The sequence below is a fragment of the Anopheles coluzzii genome, chromosome 3, assembly GCF_943734685.1.
Source record: "Anopheles coluzzii chromosome 3, AcolN3, whole genome shotgun sequence".
Taxonomy (NCBI): Eukaryota; Metazoa; Arthropoda; class Insecta; order Diptera; family Culicidae; genus Anopheles; species Anopheles coluzzii.
This window is the reverse complement of record NC_064671.1, coordinates 87268362-87294720: the sequence shown is the minus strand read 5'-3', so window position 1 is coordinate 87294720 and position 26359 is coordinate 87268362. Positions and strand designations below refer to the sequence as shown.

The following is a 26359-nucleotide window of genomic DNA, read 5'->3' as shown; positions in this document are numbered from 1 at the left end:
AAGTGTTGCTCTCTTTTAAAGTTTCGTGCTGCGTTGCCTAGAACTTTGCGCGCTCTAGGATCAACGTCACATTCTTGCTGCTGCACGGATCGGAAAATTGTGATCCTAAACTCACCGCCTACCGTTCCAACCTAGCAACTAGACCGTAGAACCAATATCAGATTCCTGTTAGCCGCGTAGTTGCCAAAGATGACGAACGACGAACGCAGGCGATGATGATGATGATGATGCTCCGAAGTATTCGCTCGAATCGGTCGCCCGATGCACATCGCTCGGTATCGCGTTACCGCCAGCAAAACAGTTTGGCCAGGCGAGGAAAAAAGAAACCCGGAGCTCTCTTGGGTTTGGTTTAGATTTTCCATCTATTACCATCGGGTCCTCTTTTGGTTGGTGCTCGAACCCGGCCGAGGGCGGTGCAAATTGAAAACATATTTTCCACACCATCAGACCACTGGCTGCGTTTTCAGACGAGCACGAGCACGGGTGTGTGTGTGTGTGTGAGCGCACCTCGATACTAATAGTGTTCCGTAAAAGACACGCATGCGGATACATTTCGTGCACACGTCAAAAGTTGAGCGAGAAGCGTGAGCTTTGGAAAATGCATCACGGGAGCAGCGTCGGAAGGGTTTGGGTGTGAGCGGGTTGCTGGCTGGGTGTTTGGTTTCGGATGAACGAAGGTATCACATTCCGGTAGTCCGGTGGAGAAGTGGAACTTCCCAGGATTAAATAATGAGCGTGGTTAGGTTGATTGGGTGGGTGGAACGCGGCACGCGGGGAGCAGATCTTGGGCCAGCCGGTCGAGGCGGTTCCTCGTTTCGGTAAATGAGACATTTCAAGGTGTAGAGTTACACCTGGTGCTCTAGCTCTTGGAACCCATGATCTCTGTCGCTCCGCTCACTCCCGTGTACGGTGCTCGTGTGCGCTATTGTTCCCGGGCGCGATGAATGTGACTAATGATGCTGGACAGTCATTAGAAGGCTGGTCGAACGTCTGCATGGCCGTGCCGCTGTACAGAGCCCTGCGGAAGGATGGAATGGGATTCGGGTTGCAGCTACGCATCGGATCCTGGTACCGGCGATCTTTCGTAATGGTTATCATCAGTTTGCGTTGCAAAGGAAAGGAATCTCTTGAAGATGCTTTCGGTTTCTTCGTAGCCATAAAACAACGTCCCATCTAAGACTTGCGTTTGACGGTGCTTTGTTATGTGTTGTAGAAGACATAACCTTTAGCACAGCTAAGAAGCGCCATTCCAGGGTGTTGTGGAGTGTTACTTGAAGGATTCATCGATCATATACTAGTCTCATAATGTATTTAGAATATCGAAATGTTTTTAGGTCGTTATTATTACTTAGTATTTTTGTCTTGTTGATTCTTTGCACGGTAGCAAATACCATTCTATGAAGTTGGTTGAACGCTTTGTCCAATCTGAAAGTTCATTTCAAATTGGCCTTCAAATGAGCTCCCTGTAAAGATTATAATTGCTATGTAAAACTCTGGAGAGAGTCGAGGAATAGCGATGAGACTGATGTAGTCCAAACTTTGATTAAAGTTCTGTACTGGAAGTTCCTATATATTTGCCGCAGACAGTCTCATTTGATAAAGAATGACAATAACAGTCTACGATGAGATGTACAGTGCAGTCAGCAGGTCTTACAGCACTATTTAGAAGAGATCTCCCGAAACTGAAGAAACCAATCCAATTTTCCAAGTATGTAATATTCATAAATATTCTTAAAATAGGGAGCATGACCTCTGACATTTATCCGCTCAAAGTTACTATGCAAATTCATTACTTGAGTCTCACTGCATGTTGCTTTAACTATAGTTGTATTGTTCTTCATACATGTTTAGTACTGCTTGGCTATAACCTGACAGCCGGTTGACTGAAACCAACTTGCAAAACAATAAGAAGGTACTCGTGCAAAATCGTGCTCGTCTCGCTAGTAGATGCCACATTCGCGCGCGCTCGCGAACGATCCTTCAATCGAGCGTTGCCCCTTGAGCGTAGTAGTAACCTGACGCGACAATCGGCCGAAAAGGGGAAAAGGGGCAAACCGTCATCAACGACGCGAAACACATGGTTTATGTTGGTGTACGGTAATGAATACAGAAGAACTCTAAACCAGAAAAGCGAATGGGGAACGTTTCATATTACACGCGGCCCCCACAGCCAGCCGGCGTGTGCAGAAGCATGGGAAATTTGCATCGTTCGCGCATGCAACTCGGTAGAGAGCTAGCGTGTGGCGGTTTTTATACATCTCAAATAATTAAACTTTTATGTGTAAAATACAGTTCCAGTAGTTGAAGGCTTTGCAATTTGTATATCGAGAATTTGACAAAATCGCTCTTTTCGCTCGGAATCAGATCGCGCAGCAGCGTCTCACATGTCTGGCAGATCCTCGCGCTGTGATAAGGACTTGTGATATTTGTGTGCTTCTCCGACCTTCTTTTGCTCTGACACGGACAGCCTCCGGAATGCGCTTCGGATCCCGTTTTCGAGGAATTGCGCCAAAAACAAACTCATCGCATGGCGAATGCGCTGCTCGGTTGCCGCTGCCAAAAAAAAACGCGAACGCGGGAATCTCCGTGCTTGGTTGCATATCCGGTTACAATGATTTTTATCATCCGATGGAAGGGAAGTTGTTTATGTGTCCGCGCGTGTGTGTGTGTGCGCGCGCACGTGTGTGTGTGTGTGGGTCTGCGTGTATATATTTTGTTGTTGCTGCTGCTGCCGGTTGCGTTTCTTCCGCTGGCTGTTGTGCGGACGGGGTTTAGATTTTTGGGCCGTCGCTCTTCATCTTCGATGGGTTTCAGTTTCGAAAAGTTCTCGCCTTTCTCGCCAAACCCCGAAGACGAACCCATCTGCACTCGCTACGCCATTTTGGGGTGGTGGGTGGTGCAGGACGAAGGCTTCAGTATGGTTCCGGTTACGCGCCGCACTGAAACGACCGTTGGCAGTGAGATGGGAAAGCAGGCAACGATATCCCATGCACGGGTCATGCTGCTGCTGCTGCTGCTGATGATGATGACGAGCTGGGAGGTATTGCAATGGGGTGGGACGATGGAGGGGAAATGGGATGCGGCAGGGACGGGTGGGTTGTTATTGGAGACGAGGGCGAATTCGTACGCTAAAATAACACATAATTTTCAAACGTTAAAACATTATTAAGCAACTCGAAACCGTCGCTCGAGTATCGAATTTGAAACCAACCCGGTCCCTGCGACCCGGCGTTTTGGAGGGGGGATGGGTCGACGGGTCGGGGGAATGGCTTCAACGTCATCAAACTGTGCGTCCATGAGGCAGCAATAATGTGGTGATAGTGGCCGGTTGGTACGCTGGACCCCAGTGGGGCCTCTTTTCTTTTGGGGTGTTCTATCCACTATCGGAAGGATCTGGAGGGACAAATCTCGTGTGAGGGGTGTGTGTGGCAAGAAAAAAAAAACTGTTATAATTTGTTATATTAAATTAAAATGAAGTTCTATTTATACATTTATATTTATATCTATTCGAACATTTATAAGTCTTTTTTTCGATATTCAAAGATATAGTTATTCTAGAGATACGTTTTCATTTTTTTGTAAGTTGTTATAACTGTTATAGGGCCCCTTTCCGTTTTCAGATCAAAGGCTGACATTCAGAGAACAGCCTGTCAACTGTTTGCATTGTATAACAGTTTTCGAGCAGCTATCAAAGAGGGTATGGTGTAAAGGTGGGCTTATCCCAAGGTGTATGTATATAGAAGGCTGATATCACTTCTACTTTTGAATGAAGATTTTAAGATTGTTTTGTGTATTTGTCAAGCAACCAGAAAGCCTGTTTGAATAAAAGTTTTCACACGTCCTGTCAAAAAGTGACGTTTAAATTTGGTTATAAAAAACATGCTATGAGACCACCTGGACTACATACACTTTGATTAAGGATTCCATCAGCAGATCTCTTTAATGCACCTTGGAATGAATGTAAACATAACCTTATTTTGCCTTTTTTTGGAGCAGGTACTGGAATCTAATTCTAGCGTGGAGGCTGAAGTAATCTGGGCTGAAAATCGCAGGCTAGTTTTGTGTGTAATAACTGTTATACTGTTATACTGTTATACTAAAAATAGTAACAAAAAACTATTTTTTTATCACTGAATAAATTAATTTGTTAAGTTTTTTATGTCTTTTCCAAATTTGTGTAGCTTTTGATAACTGTAATAATTGTATAACAAAATTAGTATAACAAACTTTAGAAATATTCCTTCACGCTTAAAGTTTCTAACTGTATTATAAAATGATTGATACATAGTACATTACAATGAAAGCAATTAAACCATGAAAACAAATAAAATGATAGGTAGCTATTATTCCAAACTAAGATTTGTGGTATTTCTGGTATTGTGGTGTTTCTGATCTTTAGCTTAATTTTTTGAACCAATTTTACTTGTGTCCGATTGATTCATTAAACATTTCCTCTGCTCGTCAATTATCTTAAGACAAAGATCTTACTCGTAGAATCAAAATTCGAAGACAACACCACCCAGCCGTTACGGACAGGGACAGCAAACAACCCTGGGAAGGGTGTGTTGAACCTCGTGAACGGTACCAAACCAGACGCACAAGCGCACGCGTGTACGCTCACGACCGGTTGCTCGCTCGCTCGCTCGCTCGTTTGCTGCCACGGGTTTCGTCTTCGTTTTTTGGTAACCCGATATCGCGCCCGTAACCCGATATCTTCCGTCAATGCAAAACATCTTGCCGGTTGCCGGTGTCTTGAGCCGTTGTGTGTCCCGCGTGTCCAAATCAACGCACACACACACACACACACACACACTGTGCGTTATTCGTAGCGCACCGTGAGCATGGTGAGAAGTTCCCACACGACCGGGTGGATCGTTCGAAATTGGCAACGGCAACGGCAAAACAGTGTTGCGATTGCGCCAAACGGCCGCAACCATCACCCAATCCCTTTTTAGGGAAAAGGGGGATGAGCTGGATTTGCCCGCCGGACGCAGAGACGTGGAAGACGCTGATGTCCCGTCAGGTCCCGTTCTCCAGGCAGGATGGTGGTTGGGGCAGGATTGTGTATCGCGGGAGGCAGAAGCAAGCAAGCGAGCAAGGGAGGGCGAGGCATCCTGAGGTTGGTGGGTTTGGGAGCTCGGGGTTCGGAGGAAGGAAATATCAGATCGTCCGCACACAGCGACAGGGCGAGACAGCGTTTCGAATGGCATTAATTAGGTCCATATTTTGTGTCTGCAGTGCAATAAATAAGTGTGTCCCGTTCATTATCCGCTCAAGGATACGGGCTGACAGCTCGGGTTGACAAAACCACATGGACGGTGTGTTTGGTCGGAAAGGGGATGCATTGCATTGATAAGCATTCGTTCCCTTTTTTGGTATTTTGAGGCTAACCAAAAATGTACTTTTGATGAGCAATGTTTCTTCTCAGCACATGAAGAAAAAATCCCAATTTTTTGAAGTTCAAACATAAATCACGTTCAAAATTTCACTCTCTTTGAATTCACTGATTGTGTTAACCTTAATACATTTGATTCTGAACGATCTCATAGTAAAACAAGCTTCAAAGTAATGCTTAGATATAGATTTTGGTGACCTTTCCACTTGTTTTCAATGAGCGAAACTGGCCAAAAAGGCTCCTCCAAAGTCGCAAGCGACATGCTACCGACGAACGATCGTTTAATTAAAGTCGATCGCAAACACTTCACCCTCCGCTCAGTGTTAAAATTAAATTCTCAGCTTACCCTCGCGATACAATGTAGTGGAATTTGGTACGCATCCACGTGCCCATGTATATATACATCATACGATTTATTAAGTGCATCGGTTCATCGTCTCGCCCTACGATCTACGACAAGTAGAAATCGGGAACTTTATTCCGGCAACCAGCCAGTCGCCAGCAGAGAGACGGTGATCGTTGATCTTTCCCCGTCCTGCGAAGGGCATTGCATTGAATATCAACCGTAATTTTAGAACTTCTCGGCTTGGCATTCGGTCAGCTGCGAGGAAATTGTTACATTGACGCCAAATGCAGTGGCCCGGTGTTGCTTATCATCGTGTTGCAAGTTGTAATTGATTTTATTTCGTTTTTATCTTTGTTGTATCAATTAAGACTTTATTTATTAGAACATTTATTTGTTTCATTTTAGTTGTTCTGATATGCTTTTTTCTTTATTTCTTTCTTATTTTTATTATTATATTGTTTACTACAAGGAGTACCAATCAATTCTTTTGCATAAAAGATACATTTTTCAAGATTAAAATAGTTTTTTTTCCGTGCATCATTGAATCCTTCGCTAAAGGTATAACTTAAACGCAATATCATCCCTGCGTCAGCTTGATCCACCATCGCTTGATCTCTAATTGGACGAAATTGAGCCGCACGATAAGTTTGCCCCGCGCCATGGTGCATTAGTCAAGCTTTACATTGCCCATTGGCACGGGACAGCGGAAAAGATGTCTCTGGTCGGGTTTGTTACCTTTCCCTTGCCGCCCGCCTTTGTCCATAATCGCACGAAGCAGCAGATGCTGCACCGGTGCTGCGTTGACCCCGAGCCAAAAACGCGAACACATGGGCGCTACAAAGTATGTGAAGTGATATGTGCACTCCCATTCCTTCCTGTCAGCGACGACGAGCGAATGAAACCTTTGGCGAACGCGCCTGCTACGCTGTTCAACGATGTTCGATGCACTGCTACAACACCATCGATCCTTCGATTTGGTCCGAGGCAATCCAAAGTAGGGACAACGGTGTACAGCGGGCAAGTGGCGCAATAAATCCCCGCACTAGGCAAAAGGGGTACGCAAACGACGCGAGGAACGGGTGCGAGGCATTGATCAAGCACCGGCCAATTGTGAACCATCAACCGAGGCCAATCACTGCCACATTCGCATCCGGGGGAGGGGCGGCCCACGTGAACGATGCTCGGGGCCGGCAAGGGCGCAATGTGACACTGTTCGTTTTCTTATTCAATTAATTAACTTTAGCCGTCATCGTGTTACAATACTTGTTTATTTCCCTTGTCCTCCTGCAACGGGAGACGTTTGTCAACTGCACCAATCCACCAGTCTCCGTGCCTGTGCCTCTGCTAGCCCCGGGGAGGCATGGATGGGAGTGCCTTATCGATTTTCAACGTTAATCTTCGTCGCATGGAATGGAGAAGGAATCTGAGCCGCTACGCCGGGTATGACATTTGCAGCAGTATAAGCAGCAGCAGCAGCAGCCGCCCGACTCTCACTGGAGGTGCACAAAGAGCGGGCTGTGTGCGGTAAATGAGTATCACATTTACACTTCTTCAACATCCCTAAACCCCCTCCCCTCCTCTGCTCATTGTCGCAGCGAGCAGCTAGCCGTCTTTCGGATCTCCGTTCTCCATCAAGCAGATGCGATCGATCGCTCCATCGCTACAGAGGCACGAAGGCACCAAGCACCAAGGCGCACTGTTTTGTTGGGTGTAGTACGTGCTCGGAGTTATATTGCCCGCGGGGTGTACCAGCCAAGCTACTGGCACACATCTCCGCTTTCTACCGTGTGTTGCCGTTTAATGAAATGCAGACACTTTTCGTTAGTTTCCACTTACAAGTAACGCATCGTTTAGTGCGCGGCAATGGAGCGATTTGCCGATGCCGGATGATGCTGCCAAGTGCGGCAAGGGGGTCACACGGGGTTCGAGGGGTACTGTTTTCCTGGTAGTGCTGAAAACTATTGCGTGCGATGCTTCGATAATAAAGACGAACGTAGCTTGATGCAGCTTGCGGTGAGGTATGGGTGTTGATGTCTCGGACCAACTGATCCTATCGTTGGCGCCCGTTGCTTCAAATTACACGCAGTTTTAAGCACAAGCAATGCGAACGTTTCCGGACCTCGGGTACCACCCTGGGGGGGACGATCTACGCACTACTCTGCACAGCTAGTGGGTTGAGGAAGTCATGAAGATTATGTTGCTACACTGGGTGATGCAGTTTAGTGTGTAGTAAACTTCGATACTAAACGAGGAGTGAGAAGCGAACGAATTCTTCATCTCAAAAATATTGTTCGTAGGACTTGGCAGAGGCGGTTTCTTGATGAAAATAATTTACCGAATTTAATGAGCTTGATGAAGATTAAAATTGCTGTATTAGAAGTCTACTATCCTACTTCTTTGTCTTAGGAACTTACTAATTCTATTGTTGGATACTCCGAAAGTCATATCCAGCATAACTCTCTTGCTGTACTTTAATGGCTAATGAACCTGAAAAAGGTTATATCTTGATTTAAGAGATTCACTAGATAGATCCAAATCTAACTTATCATCATCAACCATATCCATAAATCCATATTTAATTACTGGAGTTACGCTTAACCATCATGTTAAAAAGATCCTGTTAGGAATTAGGTATTACTTGGAAGGATAGAAGATCTGCAAATTCGTATAGTAGGTTATGGCTAGTTGATATGTTAGGCCACACATGTTGCCAAGATACGCTTCAAGTACAAGAAGAAGGAAATGCTACAGAACATTTCTTTACTTATAGAGCTAACTTCAAATAATAATTTCCTATTCTTCAAGGCCATTGCACTACAAAACCTTGTATCTTAGACACTTAAAAGAATTTTTCACAAAACTGGATTTTAAATTCGTCATCTATAAGATAGAGCTTGTTGGATGCGTAAGAAACGGCACTTAAACGGGCTTTTCTGTATGCATGACAAGACTCATCACTACGATCACGATCAGTCAGATCGATAGTGATCAATAATCAGATGGCAGATGGCCAAAGGCCAGGGACACGACATGATGTGTTCAAAGCTTTAATAGATTTATTGTAGCACAAGTAAAAATATTATAGTTTCGTTAAAATAAAGCTGCGATCGGAGTGGGGATCGAACATAACACCAACGGCCCTAGTTGTTGTAGAAGCCGGTGCGTCTATCTAATAGACTGCCAGACCCTCTCGATATGTGTACTGATCTACCCTATATAAGCTAACTGGATTGATCTTACCACGTTGTCGAATAGTAGGTCCAATGCGCACAGACAGTGAAGTATTAATTAGATCGATTATATCTACCACGACTGTTTAAATCCAATGTATCGATAAAAAGGATTTACTCGACAGTTGTTTGCCTAATGCTCAACCAACTTTCTCCTTTCGCCTTCTTTTCGGCTCCATCACTATTGTATAGACAGCACCAAACAACACATAAACGCATTTGCCGCTGAAATCAAGCTGATGTTTCATGTTTCATTTTGTTCATGTTCGTCTCCAGATCACTCTCACGAGCCACACGTCTCCGGCACCAGCAAGCGCCATCGATCGAAGTGTGAAGTGGAAGGCTCTCGAAGAGGTGATGATAGGCATCGGTTACATTATGCTTAGTTTCGACCAAAAAAAAAAGAGAAGCATTGGTGACCCTTTCGCGTGTCGCCTTTCATGTTACGCAAAGTAATCGATCAGACGTGTTCATTTGCCGCCTCTCGTGTACTCGATAACCAACCCTCAAAGCGGATCACTGCTTTTCGGGGTCCATATCCAGTGGGCATCATCAGCCGAAAAACACTATTGTAGACAACGGTTTAAACGATCGATTAACGCCATAGGGGGGGGGGGGGGGGGGGAAAGAAATTCGATCCGCTTCGCTACGGAATATGCCCTTCCAGAGGTGACGATAGCGTGTGTGTCAGTGTGGAGGCAGACCAAAAGGAAGAAACGAAGTAGGACACAGCAGTACCACGGTTGGACACCTTTTTTGCGGTGTGGAAGCTTTTTCTTTCGGTTTCACACCACTTTCATGTGTGTCTCCCTCCGCCCCCCGGTTAGGACATGCATCATGTCGGGTCGGTGTGTTTAGGCTGCGGGTTCTAATGTCATAACTCTGTGTGAGAAACACTCGCGCACACGTGCATTAAAAAGTCACAAAAATCGCCCACTCGTAGAGCTGCACAGCAAGTTGGTACGCTCCCGGCGCACAGGAAACCCAATATTCTAATAACCCGTTCCCCTTTTTTAGTCCAAGGACAAAACGTGCGCTCGATTATGTGGAGACACTCTGCATTAGCCCCAGTGTCGCAGCGGAATTCCCAAGGGCCGGTGGCGTACTGGTCTTGTGTCTTGGGACGCCCACGGAACCCGGGGCTAATTAATCCGGGGCGCGATTGTGTGGACACGATTTACTACCGTTCGCTGTGTGTCTGTGTCACTTCGCTCTCTCGCTGTTCGAAGGCCGAAGTTGCGAAAGCAGCCCGCAGCCTGGTATCGGTATCGAATTTCTTCCCCGTCGGCTAGGGTTTGTTTTACCAAAGAATTAATATAATTCCCCTAATGCCCTGATGTGCGCGCGCGTTGCCAGATTTTGTAGCTGTAGATTGCTTCAGAGGAGCGACAACGCAGAAAAGATGTTTGGCAGGAGATTGAGATCCGTGAAGGAATGAAAAACAACGCAATAATACCCGAAAGTAGAGTGGCTCCGTTTTCGTGGAAGAGATCCGCAAGGCGAAAATAATACAGCAACAATCTGTCCCGAACAAAAAATGGCAGCCTACGGGGGAGTTCGCGTTCTCTCCTGATTGGAGATTGTGAATTGGACGCTATTACCCTTTTCGGGGGCAGCGCAATGGCAGATCAATCATCACATCCGGCCGCGGCTACTGAACGTTTACAGCAAGGCGTTTGCTGAAGTCAGACACGAACCACTAAAACACGTGATTTGGCCCTTGTGGTCACAGGAGTTCCGTTTTTTTCGCAACGGTGACAAATTGATCGATTGCTCCGATAGGACCGGCGAGAGGCAGGGGTCTATGGGAAATCTATCCGCGCTCAAGGCTTTTTTCTAGACAAGCGAAACAAAAACTGTGCCTCTCGCACGATTTGTTGTCGATTGGAATGAGTCGATATTTAGTTACGCGGATCTCGAGCGGGGGTTTGGGATTTGGTGGCCCCAAGCCAGTGGGCACCACACGGGCACCGGTAATGTGCCCGCGTGAGATCTGTGCCCGATTCGCCGAGTGAAGTGTGATAAATTATTTAATGGATTTGTTATACGCCTGTGCGCTGCTGTGAAACACGACCGTTGCGTCGAAGGATTCGGTTCTCGCGCGCGCGCGGGCTCCTTCGCACGGCTTGCGCTTTGAATTTCGGCGTTACGCGATCTATCTCGCACGGGGAGCGGGGAAATGTTTCCAATGCGCAAGCACCATGTCGCGACCGTGTTGGGACGTTTTGGATTTGAAATCGATCGCTGTTTTTATGTTTATTTAGAAGGTTTGCGTTGTTGTTCGTTCGTTTACGCTCTCCGATTCGCTCGCACAGGGAGACACGGGGAACGGGTACTACTTTCCAATCACCATCGCTGCCTTCTCCCCCCTTCGCATCGCGAATGGTATCAGCTTTCGTGCAGCCAGCTTCCTGCGGCCCAAAATGTGACCAGCCCTTGGCCCTCTGCTGGGGCTGGGCCCCGGGTTCGGTTAGTTAATACTTTTGTTTTTATTAATACTAATTTATTGGTTTACACTCGATTATCGGGCGATCCGAGTTGCCCGTCACCGGTCACGTGGTGGCCTGGGTTCCCAACTGTCCAGTCCAGTCCGGACCGAACGCGTCTTCCAAAAAATGCAAAACAACGTCTCAACGGAACGGGTCGGGTGGGCTGGCTGGTTGGCTGGGCGTACACAATCGGTACTACGATGGGTATCAGCTTTCCTCGTTGCCTGCCAGCAGGAAAAGGGGCCCGCGTGGCCTGCGAAGAATTAATTGCTGAAATTTAGAAGTATTATATGTTCATCGACGGTCAGAAATCGTAGTTTAGATGAAAGTGGAGGAGAGGGAAACGACTGACCGTGACGGTGGTTTACGAGCCCCACGCTATAAATGGCGTGCCTTACGTGGTCGAGCAAGCAGCAAAACACGCAGCCGTCGAGAAGCTTCGTATGGATGCGTCCTCCAGCCCGCGATCCATCATCGCGGAACAACGCGGTCTCGGACGCGCTCGGATGTAAATGTGCTGCCAAATGATACCGTAATGCGTCGCCCGATAGCCGCGGAATCGGAATCCAATAGCGGGGGCCACCCGATCGATCGAGGTTTCGGAACGTTCATCATTACGATCGGTTCGCGGGAAATCTCCAGCAGTTAAGCAGACGTTTGTGCGCTTGGCATGAAATGCAATACTGCCGCCCGATTCGCCCCGAGATTGCTCAATGGAGCGGTGTTGACGGGGTAATATATCACGAAGATTTCGTTTCGATTCCGGGTTTCGATATCATCCGTTGCGATCGTTTGTGGGGTGTGATGCTGATGGAAACACAAAGAAAGATTTGTTGTTTCTTATTATGTTGCTTACCTAGTTACTGTGAGAAATGAAAGTGATGTCTTTAAAAAATGCTTAATTTTAGCGATTGATTGTATTTCTTCAAATGAGGCGTGATTGAGCCTTTTAGGGTTTGCAGCCGTTGTTTTTTAAATGGTTTCTGTTAATTTACTGTTTTTTGAACAATAGTTTAAACATGCGTGTGTGATATTTTTATGAATTGAAGTAGAAAGCTGTAACGGAGACTGGGAAGGTTGTTGTTATTTTGTGTTATAGCAGTTTTTAGACATTAATCATTTAACATAAATTTGATTAAACGTGTAACCAGTATCCGAGAGTCAGGAGTTACTCTGAGTTCCGCATGAACTAACTTTCGGCATGCACTACGAGGATGTACTGCGTTAATAAGACTCTAGGACTTATTTTTAGAATGACGCGTGTTTTAAATGACCCTATGACACAGGGGCCGGTATGGTGGTACAGTCGTCTACTCGTACGACTTAACAACATGCCCGTCATGGGTTCAAGCCCCGAATAGACCGTGTCCCCATACGTAGGACTGACTATCCTGCTATGGTAACAATACAGGCAGCCCTTGACCGACAACGGTTGTTGTGCCAAAGAAGAAGAATGATAATCACAGCAATATATGTCAGCCTAGCTGTCAGCTCCATCCTTGAATATGCGTCAATTGTTTGGTCTCCTTAAAGCAGATGTTTGAATAGAAAGAATCAAATCCCTTCAAGGAAAGTTGGCTCGTTATGCTACTCGAAAATTAACATGAAATGATTCCTCGTGGCTTCTGCCATACCTATCCCCCTGTTTTGCTGCTAGGTCTTGAGACACTTAGCTATAGAAGGAAAAACGTGCTGGTTCTCTTCGCAGCAGGAGTACTAAATTAATCTATTGATGCTCCATGAATCCTTGAACAACTGAAAATATATGTACCCAGAGTAGATTTATTCGCTATCGAGATATCCCAGGCCACATTTAGGGAATGTCTACGTGCAGCTCGTTTAATGAATTAGTAAACGAGTTTATTATTATTATGAAAAGGCTGACTATGTATGTTTTTTCTATGTTTTAATTCACCCGTTTAAAGCAAACGAGTTCGATGGGTTTATATGATCAAATAAACAAAAAATCTTATTGAAATCTTGTATGAAAGGGGTTTAGTTTAATGTTTGATTTTACAAAAGCTTTACGGAGTTTATCACAATTCAATAATTTTCTTTCAAGCGCTCTTTTGCTGTTGTTGCATGGCTATTGAAGTAATCTCTTTTACATGGTTGACAAAAATCTTTTCTAAGAACACTCCTTAACATGATAGCGCCATTTGCGATGAAATTAAATCCTTAAATCAGATCAAATTTTCATACTTTGAATATCTGAATGAAAAATAGTAAATTAAGAACCACAAAAAATGTTAAAAAAGGAGTGATATATTTTAGAGAAAAGGTTCTTCATCCAAATTTTGACATCTTCTCACATAACTTTGAAGAAAACTTTGCACAACTTCAGTAGAATTAGTGCAACCTTCGTGGAGCTCTATTTGAACAGAAAAATAAGCTACACAGAATGTGTATGTACAACTTCACAGTATCCAAAGAAAAATTATTCAATTTCATCAGTGTGTTAGGGGTCCCATTTCTACCTAAGCACCGTTCGCTAGGATGATGACAAATATCCTTCCCAACAGTTTGAAATAAATTAAATGAGAGACTGTTCATTTTAAACTAGAAAAATAATCATAGTAAAATAGTTATTATTCACAATTTACAATTAGTGTGATTAAACAATAGGGCGATCACTACAATACAATGAGGAGAACCTGGGATCGATGAGCCTAGGCAGCAGTAGCAGTTGTATGTAATCTCCAACGGTAACACCATAATAAAAACTGACTCTTTTGTTGATGGATGCGTATTTTTCTGATCAAACAATAGCTTGCAAAATACATCCGCTCATGTTTTCGCCGGTAACGCATCCCAAATCGGTAATATTGATGATTACACGCAGCAGCAGCAGCAGAATCGCGAAGCTAGGTCCAAAGAAGTACCGTATCACATTTTCAATACCTTCACAACGATCTCATATTGCATTTGGGGGGCGGGTGAGTTTGATAGACTTAAAACAAGGACCATGGCGCTAGGATATCATCCACCCAGCCAGAGGTGCCCATGTGTGTGTGTGTGTGTGTGCATTCATTAAGGCGTGTGGAGCTTCCTTTGTTGTCCTGTTGTTCCGGCCGCTGTTTACAACCGCTGTTCGCAGAAACAGTAGATAGGTCTTGAGTTTCTAGGTACAGCTCTCTAGGTGTACCCGTCGGTGTTGGTGTACAAACAACTTTAGTAGGAGCGCTTGTGTTGTTCTTCTTCTTTTTTTTTGCGCCAGTCTCGTTCGGCTCGTTTTGTGCTCGAGTTTCAGGTTTACAATTTCACACTGAAGCGCTCGCTATCCTTTCGGCCCACGGGTTGTGCTGTTTGTTCTGCAGAAACCGTTGAAACTGTACGCTAACAAAATGTGTATAAAAATAATAAAAAACACACACGCACACAATATGAACAAGAGACACGAGACGATACTAGACGATGATGACCCAAACCGTCCTGAATCCTGGCGCTCTCCTATCCTGCAACCTCAGTGAGTCTGGTAGGTTCCTGAGGCGGTTGTCAATGGAAATACGATGCGAGACGAGTACAGGGAAAACAGTGTGTGTGTGTGTGTGCGAGCGGTGGAAAAGGATTCCAGTTCCGGTGCAAAAACGGGTTTCGCAAAGCCGTTGTGTAACCGGGAAATTGGACACTTTTTCCCTTGACTTGAAACCCAACGCTCCCAGCCCCATTCTTCCTGTGCTTGTGTGTGTGTGCGTGTTTATAGCACGTAATTGTTGGGCATTTTGAGCATTCCTGGCCCCAAACCAAACTAACTCACAACTGGTCAGGTACTTCGGGTGGGGAATGAGCTGACCGATGAACAACGAGGAACTCACTCACTCACCAGCGCGTGTGTTTGAATTCCATTTAATCGCACATTTAATATCCACTACAATGCGCGTGTCGGATTTCAATTAAAACGCTCAAATGGGTGGAGGGCGTTTCCGCTAACACTGTGTTAGTGCAGGACATCGACTCCTGTACATCGCTCAGTACACACCTGAGCTCGCTTCGGCATCGGGTCTCGTGGAGTGGTGGAATCCCGAGTGGTGTCCCATTACCCGGACACGGACAACGAACAACACAGCCCACAGGGTTTGAATTTAATAAAATAATGACATCCTCTTACGTACTCTCTCTCTCTCTCTCCCCGGAAACCCCGGAAACCTTTGCAACGTGACAAAAACTTCTTACCACGTTTGCTGTTATCCTTCTCGTTGCAGGAGCTGGCGGAAACGGCGATGAACGACATCCTCGGCTGGTACGGGTACGACAGTGTCGATCGTCTCGAGCTGGCCGCTAACAATGTGCTACCGTCCACCTCTAACATCACCAACGCCACCGCCCCACTGGACGAAGTAGATGGGGAGGAGGAGGAAGACGAGGAGGAAGGTCCAGGTGTTCGGCAGAAACAATCCAGCCCACCCGCTCGACTGTCATCCAGCGCATCGTCCACTGCTGCTGCACTGCTGAAGACAAAAACGAAACAATCGGCTCTCATCGGTAGTGGTCATTACCTGGCACGGGACGAACCCTCCACGTCGTCAGCAGTAGCAGGTGGCAGTGAGCGACGGGTGCAACGCGATGCAACGTCCAGCGGGGGCCGGCCAGGACAGTCCGGTTCGCCACCCGACCCAACACGGAACGGTATCGTCTTACATCATCAAGCGCATCAGCAGCAGCAGCAGCAGCTTCATCATCATCATCACCATCATCATAATGCTCCGGCTGGCGGGGAAAGCTCCACCTCGGAGAAGGATAGCTCGCGGGAAAGCTCCAAGAGCCCGATGCTGATGAAAATGCTGACCGACAAGCAAGGTGAGACGATAGTAGTGTCATAAGTGTGGGTGGGATTTTCGCAACGGGTTAAGATGAAGATGCATCGACGATCACCGTTCGTCCAGGTTGGTGTGTCATGGCATCCGAATGTATCGTTTTGCTCGTCTTGGGTAGGACATTGGATGCTTAATTAGATTTTTACCATGAACAGCTGTATGGACAGTATTTCTAATTGATGTAATTAAAGCCGTATGAGTGACACTATAAATGTAGGGTCGTTTACAGTGTCATTTTTAATAGTGGATGGAGCTTATGACACCACAGTAAAGGTGATTTTTGGTGAGTAGCTGGATAGACTTTCTTAGAACTGGCTTTGTGTGTATTTAATATGTATTTGCTCAGTTTAAAAATTAGTCTTCCTTCGGTCGATTGACTTTTGCTACTGGCCTAACTTTCTCGATGGCGCCTATTTCTCGAATAGCTGATCAGTCTTGAACCAGTTTCGCGATCGCTGCCGAACTTTGTCCTAATTGGCCCTATTTTTGATGCGCTTGTTGTCGCGCCTGAAGGATTATCCTTCTGTCCGTGTTTGTCTAGCAGCGGCATCTGGTGTTTTTCTACAACATTATTAGAGCTGTCCTTGACAGCTCGTTGTTGTTATCAACACTCGCTTGGCTAATCCACACGAGGTCGATAATAATATCAAATAGATATTCTAATCCTAGACGACCACGACTGCCTAAGATCCTTTATCATCAAGTTTAAGGCGCTACTCTTATAATTCAAAGCCCACAAGGCACAGTTAGTGTCCAAAGACTACATAAAAGAGCTGAAAATATGCCTTTATACAACAAACTATTGTTAACTATTGGGCCAGTTCCGTGGTATAGTCGTCAACTCGTACGATTTACCAACATGGCCGTCGCGAGCTCCAAGCCTAGAATGGACCGTCTCCCGGTATCCTCATGAACTCACTAGCCGGCTGCGTGGTACTGAATACTCAGCCACTTTCCCTACGTTTCCTAGATACAACAGTTGTTTTTGTATGATTTCATGAGTATTCTGCTCTGTTATGCGTACAATATGGCAAAATGTTCAAAAAACATCCAAGGAAACTACAATTTTATGTCATTTTGGTACGATAGATCGTTCCCGAATTCGATCGAGTTTTCGGAAAGTGGCTGCATGTCTTGCAATCCTGTATAGACGGGCATGTTCGTTTAGGATGTATAAGACCAATAGAATGAAAAGATTGTTAACAATTCAGGGCACTGACTACTAACAGGACATGGAACCAGTGTTGTAGAAGGTAAATTGGTAGAACGTGGGATTTAACCAGAGAGACAGAGAGAGAGTTTGAGTCTACATCTACTGATTTTTCCTAAAACTTAACACACCCTGTTACGACGTAATGCAACTGTTATTAATGATCGATGGTGCTTCATCAACTGTAAAATGGTAATTCCTCTAAAACGAACCTTCCAGCCGTCCATTACTAGTATGAAGCTGTAACAGAGGGTCTTACGGATTAATTTTCCCACCGAAATGCACCTATAATGATGGTACCGTGGGCGCAACGACCATCGCACACCTGCGAGGGCTCGAACGAAGCGCAACAGGTCGACCAACCCCGTGTGGTAGCAGGGAGTTTGTTAGTGGGAAAAATCATTCCCCTTGCGGTTAGTGGGAAGCCGCAGTTCCTGAAGCTGTCGATCCAACTCGCCAATGGGGATCATCTGGGCATTATCTGAATATTTGCGGTGCGAAACGAATACGGTAACACACACACACATCCGGGGTCTACTTTCGAGTTCATTAAGTTCGCGAAAAAAAGCCTGCCATTTCGATGGATTTTCCCCGGGAACACAGATACTTTACGTTGAATGACGCCCCCCATCGCTGCAATGATGCAGCGAGGAGAATTGATACTTTTCTAGTGCCGTTGGTTTGCGCTCGCTCGCCGTCGTCGTAGTTGGTTGAGGGAGTGTAACTCATAATGGAACATTATTAGTGTGGGCGGATGAGACATGGGCAGGTGTACCCCGTAGCCATTTTTTTTTTTTGCTATGGCCCACGTCATTCTCCAGGAAGATGGGGCAAGCAGATATTCAATCCGCCCGAATCGGAGAAGCATCCGTTGGTTGGGTTCGGTTTTGAAATTGATTATTGGAAGGCCTTGGCTTTGGTCATTATTTGTGTTGTGTGTGTGTGTGTGTGTGATTACGATGTGTGCAGACCGGTGGTGAACTCTAGTTCGTAATGCCGTACCCCAATGGCATCGGTGTGGTAAGCCCCAGCGCATAAGCTGGAGCATATAATTCCATGTAATTCATCATGGATGGTCATTAATAAAGAGTACGGGGCAGAGATTTAACTAGTGGCTCGTTTTGAAAAGCTGCAATGAGGCCGCTTTTTGGGTTTGGTGCATATAATTAATATGCACGCCCGAGGGCGAGGTGCGTATGATAATACGCCGAATACCCACAAGAGTTGATTGGAAACGCATTGCGATAATGGTCACAGTTAACGAGAACTCATTATAGAGTTCAGAAGCTCATTATTACACAATTGCATCGTATGTAGTTAGGATGTGTATACTGCATGTTTTAAATAATATTGCAGAGCTCAGTCGGATGTTTTACTTGGAGATAAGAATGAAGAGAGAATTGTTGCAATTAAAACATAGTTAACATTAAACAGAGATGATTAAGGTACGTTTATAATTAATTCCATGACAGGGAATGTTCGAATATTGTATTAATTAATGAATTACTGGAGGGTTTGCTAGTTAAATTGCTCCGGATTCTGGAATACGCATTATAATTTCGAGGCTGTAAAACACATCTTGGGTACGGGTGCAATTGTTTTATATAGCAAAAGCCAAGGTGGCTCTTAAATACCAAGGGGTACATCATGAGCAACTGTTGCAAAAACCCATACAAACCTGGAACTGAACCTGATTTTCATACCGGTCCTGGAAGCTATGCAGGACCTGGAACTGATCCCAATCAACCAATAATGGCCCTGGGATTGATCCGGAACTCATTAATGTTGCTGGAACCGGATTCATACAGGTGCTGCAATATATCTCACACTTCTCCTGGATCCATTCCTGTTATGAAACAGAGCCCATGCCTATAACGGTTCAGGAGCTGATCTTCAACCTAAAAATTAAATTAAAAAAAAAATAATAAAATTTTGCACGAGTTGAATTACAATGTTTACATTCGAATCGGGCTTGGAAACCCCTGTATTTAGAACTCATAAAGTTCCTGGAACTGATCCGCGAACCACATCGGTCCAAGAACTGATAATAAATTTATTGCGATTCAAGAACTGTATCTGGACTTCGGTCTTCGGGGTGGTCCCGTGGTATAGTCGTCAACTCGAACGACTCAATAACATGCCCGTCATGGGTTCAAGCCTAGAATGGACCGTTCCCCCGTAGCAACTTATCTTGACTTATTCGGCTGCTGCGTGGGTAATGAATTAAGTCTCAAAAGCCTGCCGGTATGTGCGCGTAGGACGTTACGCCAAGTAGAAGAAGATCCTGAACCTCAGTCAAATAAGAAATTGCGAACCTGTCGTCTCGGTCCAGGAACCGATACTACTCCGATCCCCCAATACTTGTCCCCTCATACTGTTGTACTCACCATTCTCGGCAGCAGTTGCTTGGAAAATTGGGCGTATATATAAAGCCATCCAAGTAGCCTGAAAGTAATAGAATTCCTCTCTCTCTCTCTCTCTCTCTCTGTCTTTCTCACATTCTCTCTTTTTCGGCCTTTCCAATTACAGAGCAGACCTGCCAGTGGTGCCGTAAGGTGATACCGTCCCATCAGACCGGCATACTCGGCACGACCGAGGGCATGATCTTCTGTACCGAGGCGTGCTTTTCCCAGTCGCGCCGGGCGTCCTTCAAGCGGGCGAAAACGTGCGACTGGTGCCGGCACGTGCGCCACGCGGTCAGCTACGTCGACTTCCAGGACGGTGCCTCCCAGCTGCAGTTCTGCTCGGACAAGTGTCTCAACCAGTACAAGATGCAAATCTTCTGCAACGAAACGCAGGCCCATCTGGAGATGAATCCACACCTGAAGGAGAAGAGCACGTCGGCGGGTAAGGTCACTGGGCTCAGTAGGATCGTTTCAATGTTCTGTTATTAATTTTATTTTTATGTGTGTCAATTTTAGGAACTCTCATCACGCCCGAACTGTGGATGAAGAATTGCAAAAGCTGCTCAATATCGCCGGTGTCCGATCGGTCCGAGTCGGTATCGCCCGTACCCTCGCTGCCGGTACGCTCGTCACCGGAACCTTCGCCAGTGCTGCTGCGATCTCCAACGCCCGCCAAAAAGCCGCTCATATCGGTGGCACCCGCATCGAAGCTGCTGTCCAAATCGCTCCAGCCCAGCACGCTCCCGACCCGTCCCAATCCAAAGAGCTCCCGCAAGCGCCGTACCGGCCATAGACCACCGGCGGGCACGAATGTTTCGATGTCGTCCGGCAAGCGTTCAACAGCGACGCACCAGGCGGAATATGGTGGTGCTGGCGGTGGTGGTAGTGGTGGTGCTAGTAGTAGCATAAACAACAATAACAACGTTACCATCCCGAACAACAATCTACTAACCGGTGGTGGTCCTGGGACGGTCCCGCAAAAGCCACCGCCCAGTGTGCAGGATTTAAGAATTTTGCAAAAGAAGGTGCACGGCTCCGTCGTGAACCTGGCGCCAAACGATGGGCCCCCGCTCGGCGCCGGGTACGATGGGCGCGATCTCACCGGTGGTCCGCTTGGTCCACCGCCTCCACCGCCCCCGGGTGGAGCGGTGTTAAATATTCCACCCCAGTTCCTACCGCCACCGTTGAATCTGTTGCGTGCGCCCTTCTTCCCGCTCAACCCGGCCCAGCTACGGTTCCCCGCGGGGCTTCCGAACCTACCGAATGCACAGCCTCCGCCGGCACCACCACCACCACCACCGATGGGACCACCGCCGAGCCCACTGGCCGGTGGACCTCTAGGCGGTCCCGCCGGTAGCCGACCACCCCTCCCGAACCTGCTCGGATTCGGTGGTGCCGCTCCACCCGTCACGATTCTCGTCCCGTATCCCATCATCATACCGCTACCGCTACCCATTCCCGTACCGATTCCTGTGATAGACTTCCTGAAAGCGGCCCTCCCGAAGGGAGAAAGTGAGAAGGCGGACGAGAAACGGGCGGAACAGAAGGACGAACCATGCGCGACGGACGCAACGGCGGTGATGCTGGTCGATAGTGACGAGGCGTTGGGTGGTGAGGAGGCGCCGCTGCCGGACCCTCCGCTTGAGGATGATTCCGATGTGCCGCTCGATTTCACCGTGGGCAGCCAGGGAAAGGAGGCGGAGCGAGACGCACCAACAAGCAGTCGAAACGAGCTGTGGAACGACCTGCCGGTGGAAACTTCCAGCCCGGTGCGCGAGCCAGCGCTGACAACGTATGCACTCTCGACGATTGTGGCGGCTGAAACGGTGGGCGATCCTGCGCCACCGATGGGTGAAGATGAGGCACACCGCGAGCCCGCTGAGTCTGCCAAGCGATTATTGCCAAAGTTTAAAATCACCCGGCTGGAGGCGGGTGGAAAGATGGTGCTACAGGAGGGTGTTGTGGAGGGCGGCACAAAGGACGAGACGGACATGGAGCGCGAACGCAAGGAGATGGTGGAGCGCAGCAGGCCGTTGCGCAAGCGGAAGCGGCTCGTCGTGCAGCAGCATCTGCACGAGCTGGCGGAAGAGCACGAGCTGGCGGAGCGTACGAACGATGGGGATGGGAACACCGGGGAAGCGCAAGAGTACCGGAGCGGTGGCATTGAGCTGCGGTCGGGTAATAAAAGTGTAAGCAAGTAAGCAAGATTGAATGGGAAAATCAATTGTGTAATGGTGCTGTAAAAGTGGCCGATGGAGCTCCGCTTAGGATATGGCTTGAAGCGTAGCGATATAGTAGCTGGGAATGAAATTCACCCGCTTTCAGGGTAAAGGAGGCGATGCTAAAAAAGAGCGCAAGGAAATGCCAAAAGGGGGCAATAGTTGTAGCAGTTTTCGGCATTAAAAAAAACAGTTAAAAAACAGATCGACAGCCAACCGTGTGCGTTCTGCCAATAGTGTTGTATAGAATTTTATTCGTAGTATAAACTAGTTCCATAAGTGGCGCAGCCCTTCACAAAAATATAAATGTATACAAAAAAGCGATGGAAATTTTGCCTTAATTTCAACGGAAATGAGAAACATTGATGATTATTGCAAGCGAAAAGGTGTGTAAAAGTCTGTTGAGTTAGTGTTCGTGGTTTTCGTTTTTTTGTTCAATTTCCCGGTTTTCCCGGGTTCATTTGTACAAATCCCAGAGCGAGATCTGCCCGTCTTTGCCGGCCGCCGCCATGACCGGCGCGTTCCACATCGTCACCTTTGCCTCCGAGTACGCCACGTCCAGCAGTTCGCCCTTGTGCTCGGTCAGTACGGCCAGTGGCCGCAGGCTCTTCCACGAGAAGATGCGCAACCGGCCATCCCACCCGGCACTGGCGAACACCTTCAGATCCTTCCGGATGCGTACCCGGTGCACGCCGGCATTCTTGATCGCAATGTCGCTCTTCGGCAGCAGCTGGTGCGTGTTGCGATCGATGGAAAAGACGGACAGCTTGTCGGCGGACCCGCCACACACGCCCCGGTTCGTGACGGGATCGTAATCGATCGTTTGCACGCAGTCCGCGTTCTCTGTGACGTAGTGCGTGGTGGATGAGACCGGCCGGCCGGTCCGGCAGTCCCACAGTACCAGCGCACCGGACTCGTACCCGGCCAGCAGATAGCGCTGGGATTGTAGCTCCACCGGCAGGAAGCACATGACGGTACCGTACGGCAGCGCCTTCTCGTCGTCGGCCGTCGGTGTGAGGCGCATCGTTTCGCTGAACGTTTTGCCGCACAGGACACTGATGGCGGCCCGGTCGCGCGGTACTATCACAGTGCTCGTGCGGGCGTCGTACGCCAGCCGGCAGAAGCCGACGTGCTCGGTGGAGATTTCGTGGCGCAACAGGTACTCAGCATCGGCCAGCGCCCACAGCTTCACCGTGCCGTCCTTTTCCTGCGTGATCAGTGCGTCAGAGGTGTGGGCGAGGTTCAGGAGCGGGCTAGAGCCGACGGCGAGCTGGTAGGACGTGCGGTTTGTCTGGATGTTGTTGTTTTTGTTGGAAGAAGAAGATAAGCAATGAAACGAACATGTTAGCACCGGATTGATAGCCCTGCTGGAGAAGTAGTAGTGGAAGAGAAACTGCGACTTACATTTAGCTCCCACAGCTGGACGGTTCCTTTGTCCGTGCCGGCGTACAGGTGCTCCGGGGTGTGGAAGCAGAGCGAGTAGTAGGAGCAGACTTCCGGCGAGCGAAGGCAAAACACCGGATCCGGTGGAAGTAAGGCCATGATGTTTCGGATGTTGGTTGATGTGTAAGGAGAGAGAGACAGAGAGAAAGAGAGTGTTCACTTAGGGGGTACGGGATGCTGTCACCATTCCGAATGCAAAACGTTCGAAATGTGCGACGCTGGTGAAAAGACACGGTGTGGGTAAAACAATAAACAACAAACAAACACGTATCAGCGAAAACAGCTGATTATTGTTGTTGTTGGTAGGTGCGCACGGTGGTGTACGAAAAGGTACACGTTTTGACAGCGTGGAGTAAAGTACTGGAATAGTAGCATTTAAACGCATTTGTTGTGCGGAGGTTGAAGGGTTCACATCTAGATGGCGCTATACACTTGTGGGGTTTGAATTAGTCGTTGATTTTGGTGCTGAGGTTTTGATTTTGGTGTGATTTTATTGCTTTTTACGTAATGAGAGAACAATAGCAAATGAAACGCTTCGGGAAGATATTTTATTGAGCTAGTTGAAAACATTATTATTTTCTTGTTTTCCATTAACAAATCAATTTTAATAATTATTTTGTCAACCTTTAGTGTGATCAGAACGACGTTTACAAGGGATTTTATTTACACTTGAAAGCGATGTGTTCTTTACGTTTTTTGTTTAAATAATCAGTGCGTGATCTGTAATTCCAACAATTTTCAATGTCAAACAAATGTTGTCTGTTTAGAGAGGAATAAACAGAAAAAAGATAATCACCCTTTTACGAGGTCGGGTGTCCAAGTGGCCAAATAATCTAATTGATGGATGGTCATAGGATCACGTATGACATAGTTGAAAAACAGTCAACCCAAGACCTAGATCCAATAGCGCTAACAATCGAACATTAAGTGATCTGTATTGGTGACTAGTAGACGAAGCTATTGAACAGCTATCTTACCTTTTCTTCAAAATATCTCTTTCCAGTATCTCAGTAGAGTATTCAGCATAAAACACAAACTGATGTAAGGTGCAAGTAGAAAGCGAAGCGTGTCATGTTTTATTTCATTTAATGTAATAGCTATTTAATTGCTTAATCTACAATATCACTGTGCAGTGCTTAGTATCGTGTTATAATATTCGAACAATGTTAAATCCTTTTACTCTTCCTCATTAACGCTGATCATCATCATGGCTATGGAGTAGGTCTTTCTGAAAATCTGCAAACGAACAACAGTACATAACGTTTCCTTGTTACTTTTTGAGTAGTCATTCGAATGTACCTCAAAAAAGGCACGCATATTAACAGTCCCAAAGCCATACGAAAGTCGCCCTGGATTTTGGGAAGCCATCAGCAGCAAGCGCATCGCTTTCTGGTCGCGTACTTCCATATTGTACCAAGGCACGTTGTAGATCGCCACCGTAAGCTCATCGCTCTGATGAAACACAATGCAAACGATCATTTATAGGACATTGAGATACACAAAACCGCATACACGACCCTTACCTTGATGTTGAACGTTTCTCCCAATGCACAGCTAAAGAACAGCTGGACTGTTAGCATGATGAACAGAAAATACCCGGGATACCAATCGGGAACCTGGTCCGAAGCAAAATGGGAACATCGGTTCGTTAGCTTGGCTCAAGCGCGTCAGCAACAACCGATGCTTACCGATACAATCACCACGACATTGCTGACCAGCTGAAAGAAGATGCACCCGAACACGATGAAGAAGTGCAGTTCGAACAGGTTGCACATGCTTTTCGAGTAGCTGCGGTGAAGAAAGAAGAGGACGTGTTATTAAGCCCTTTGGCCCTTTGGTCCGATCCGATCCAAAGCTCGTCAACAACCACTTACTCCAAATGCTCGACATGATGCTGAATGATTGTCTGTATGCGGGTTCGTATCTCCTTCGTGCTGCTCCCATCACCGTTAGCCGCACTCAGTTCGCTCAGCCGTCTGAGCTGCAACCGCAACATGTCCACCTGCAGGCACGCGTTCTGCTGAAACATAAAGAATGCACTCTCGCTCGAGATGATGCCGATCACCATCAGCGTAGTTTCGAGCATTTGAAACCCATAGTTGAGCGTGTACCCCTGCAGCGTATCCATGCCAACCGTAGGGATAAAGAACCCGAACGGCAGCACATACTCGACCGCAATGGACCAGAGCAGCGAGCCGACAAAGAGTAAGCCCGGTGCGGAGCTGGAACATACCGCAAACAGTGACGACAGCAGGGTCGTGTTGTTTAGTGTTCGCTCCAGCAACTCGTCCTGTTCCCGATCGCCGTGGAAGTGGTCGAAAAAGTTGATCATGTACTGGTGCATCTGCAGGATGAGCGTTTTGTTCTTGATGAACACGTACATCTTGATGCAGGCGATGCCCACGTACAGCAGCGTCTCGAAGCTGTACATAAAGTCGACCAGATTGCCGTAGGTGGTGGTCAGGCTGTACAGATTGATCCAGAAAAAGGTGAACGTGTTCAGCAGGACCATCCGCAGCAGGAGATTGGTGGAGGAATAGCCGGGTGTAAAGATGTCGATACCGAGCATACCACCGACACGGTTAATGCTCTGCACGATGAACGTATGCTGGATGCGTGGATCTGGCGAGCGACGCTCGAGATAACGTCTCACTAGCGCACGGAGCTGTTCGAGATAGTACATAGTGTTACAAGTTTCGAGGCGTAACTACGAATGATGCTTGCTTGTGGAGATAGAGAGAGACATAGTTTGCTTGTTTGAGGACGATTAAAAGGGTAGTTCAATTATTCATGCCATTCGGCAAGTCA

The 26359-nt window shown here is 47.0% G+C and overlaps 3 protein-coding genes across 3 annotated transcripts in view; 1 reads left to right on the top strand and 2 right to left on the bottom strand.

Moving 5' to 3' along the window:
- LOC120957655 (phosphatase and actin regulator 4B) overlaps window positions 1-22301 on the top strand; it is a 33484-nt gene extending 11183 nt beyond the window's left edge. Inside the window, exons 3-5 of the mRNA XM_040379964.2 lie at window positions 15663-16257; window positions 20014-20331; window positions 20406-22301. Of these exons, the coding sequence (XP_040235898.2) occupies window positions 15663-16257; window positions 20014-20331; window positions 20406-22090 (2598 nt within the window). The 3' untranslated portion in view covers window positions 22091-22301. The remainder of the gene's footprint in view (window positions 1-15662; window positions 16258-20013; window positions 20332-20405) is intronic.
- A 28-nt stretch (window positions 22302-22329) lies between these two features.
- Window positions 22330-23845, bottom strand: LOC120957656 (guanine nucleotide-binding protein subunit beta-like protein 1). The gene is made up of 2 exons (XM_040379965.2): window positions 23513-23845; window positions 22330-23399 (listed from the first exon to the last, which is right to left on the bottom strand). Exons 1-2 carry the CDS (start codon window positions 23648-23650, stop codon window positions 22566-22568), a joined length of 972 nt encoding a protein of 323 aa, XP_040235899.2. The 5' UTR covers window positions 23651-23845; the 3' UTR covers window positions 22330-22565.
- A 1110-nt stretch (window positions 23846-24955) lies between these two features.
- On the bottom strand, window positions 24956-25394 carry LOC120958294 (uncharacterized). The gene is made up of 2 exons (XM_049609820.1): window positions 25240-25394; window positions 24956-25167 (listed from the first exon to the last, which is right to left on the bottom strand). The coding sequence occupies exons 1-2, from the start codon at window positions 25324-25326 to the stop codon at window positions 25027-25029; spliced, it is 228 nt and encodes a 75-aa protein (XP_049465777.1). The 5' UTR covers window positions 25327-25394; the 3' UTR covers window positions 24956-25026.
- Between the last annotated feature and the right edge of the window lie 965 nt (window positions 25395-26359).

What these genes read in the sequence shown, in the direction of transcription:
- LOC120958294 (XM_049609820.1), bottom strand. Translation starts at nt 25,326, where the DNA reads ATGTGCAACCTGTTCGAACTGCACTTCTTCATCGTGTTCGGGTGCATC. An exon ending in ATGTCGTGGTGATTGTATCG is followed by an intron (nt 25,168 to 25,239) that starts GTAAGCATCGGT and finishes GCTTCGGACCAG; the next exon opens with GTTCCCGATTGGTATCCCGG.
- LOC120957656 (XM_040379965.2), bottom strand. Translation starts at nt 23,650, where the DNA reads ATGGCCTTACTTCCACCGGATCCGGTGTTTTGCCTTCGCTCGCCGGAA. An exon ending in TCCAGCTGTGGGAGCTAAAT is followed by an intron (nt 23,400 to 23,512) that starts GTAAGTCGCAGT and finishes AACAACATCCAG; the next exon opens with ACAAACCGCACGTCCTACCA.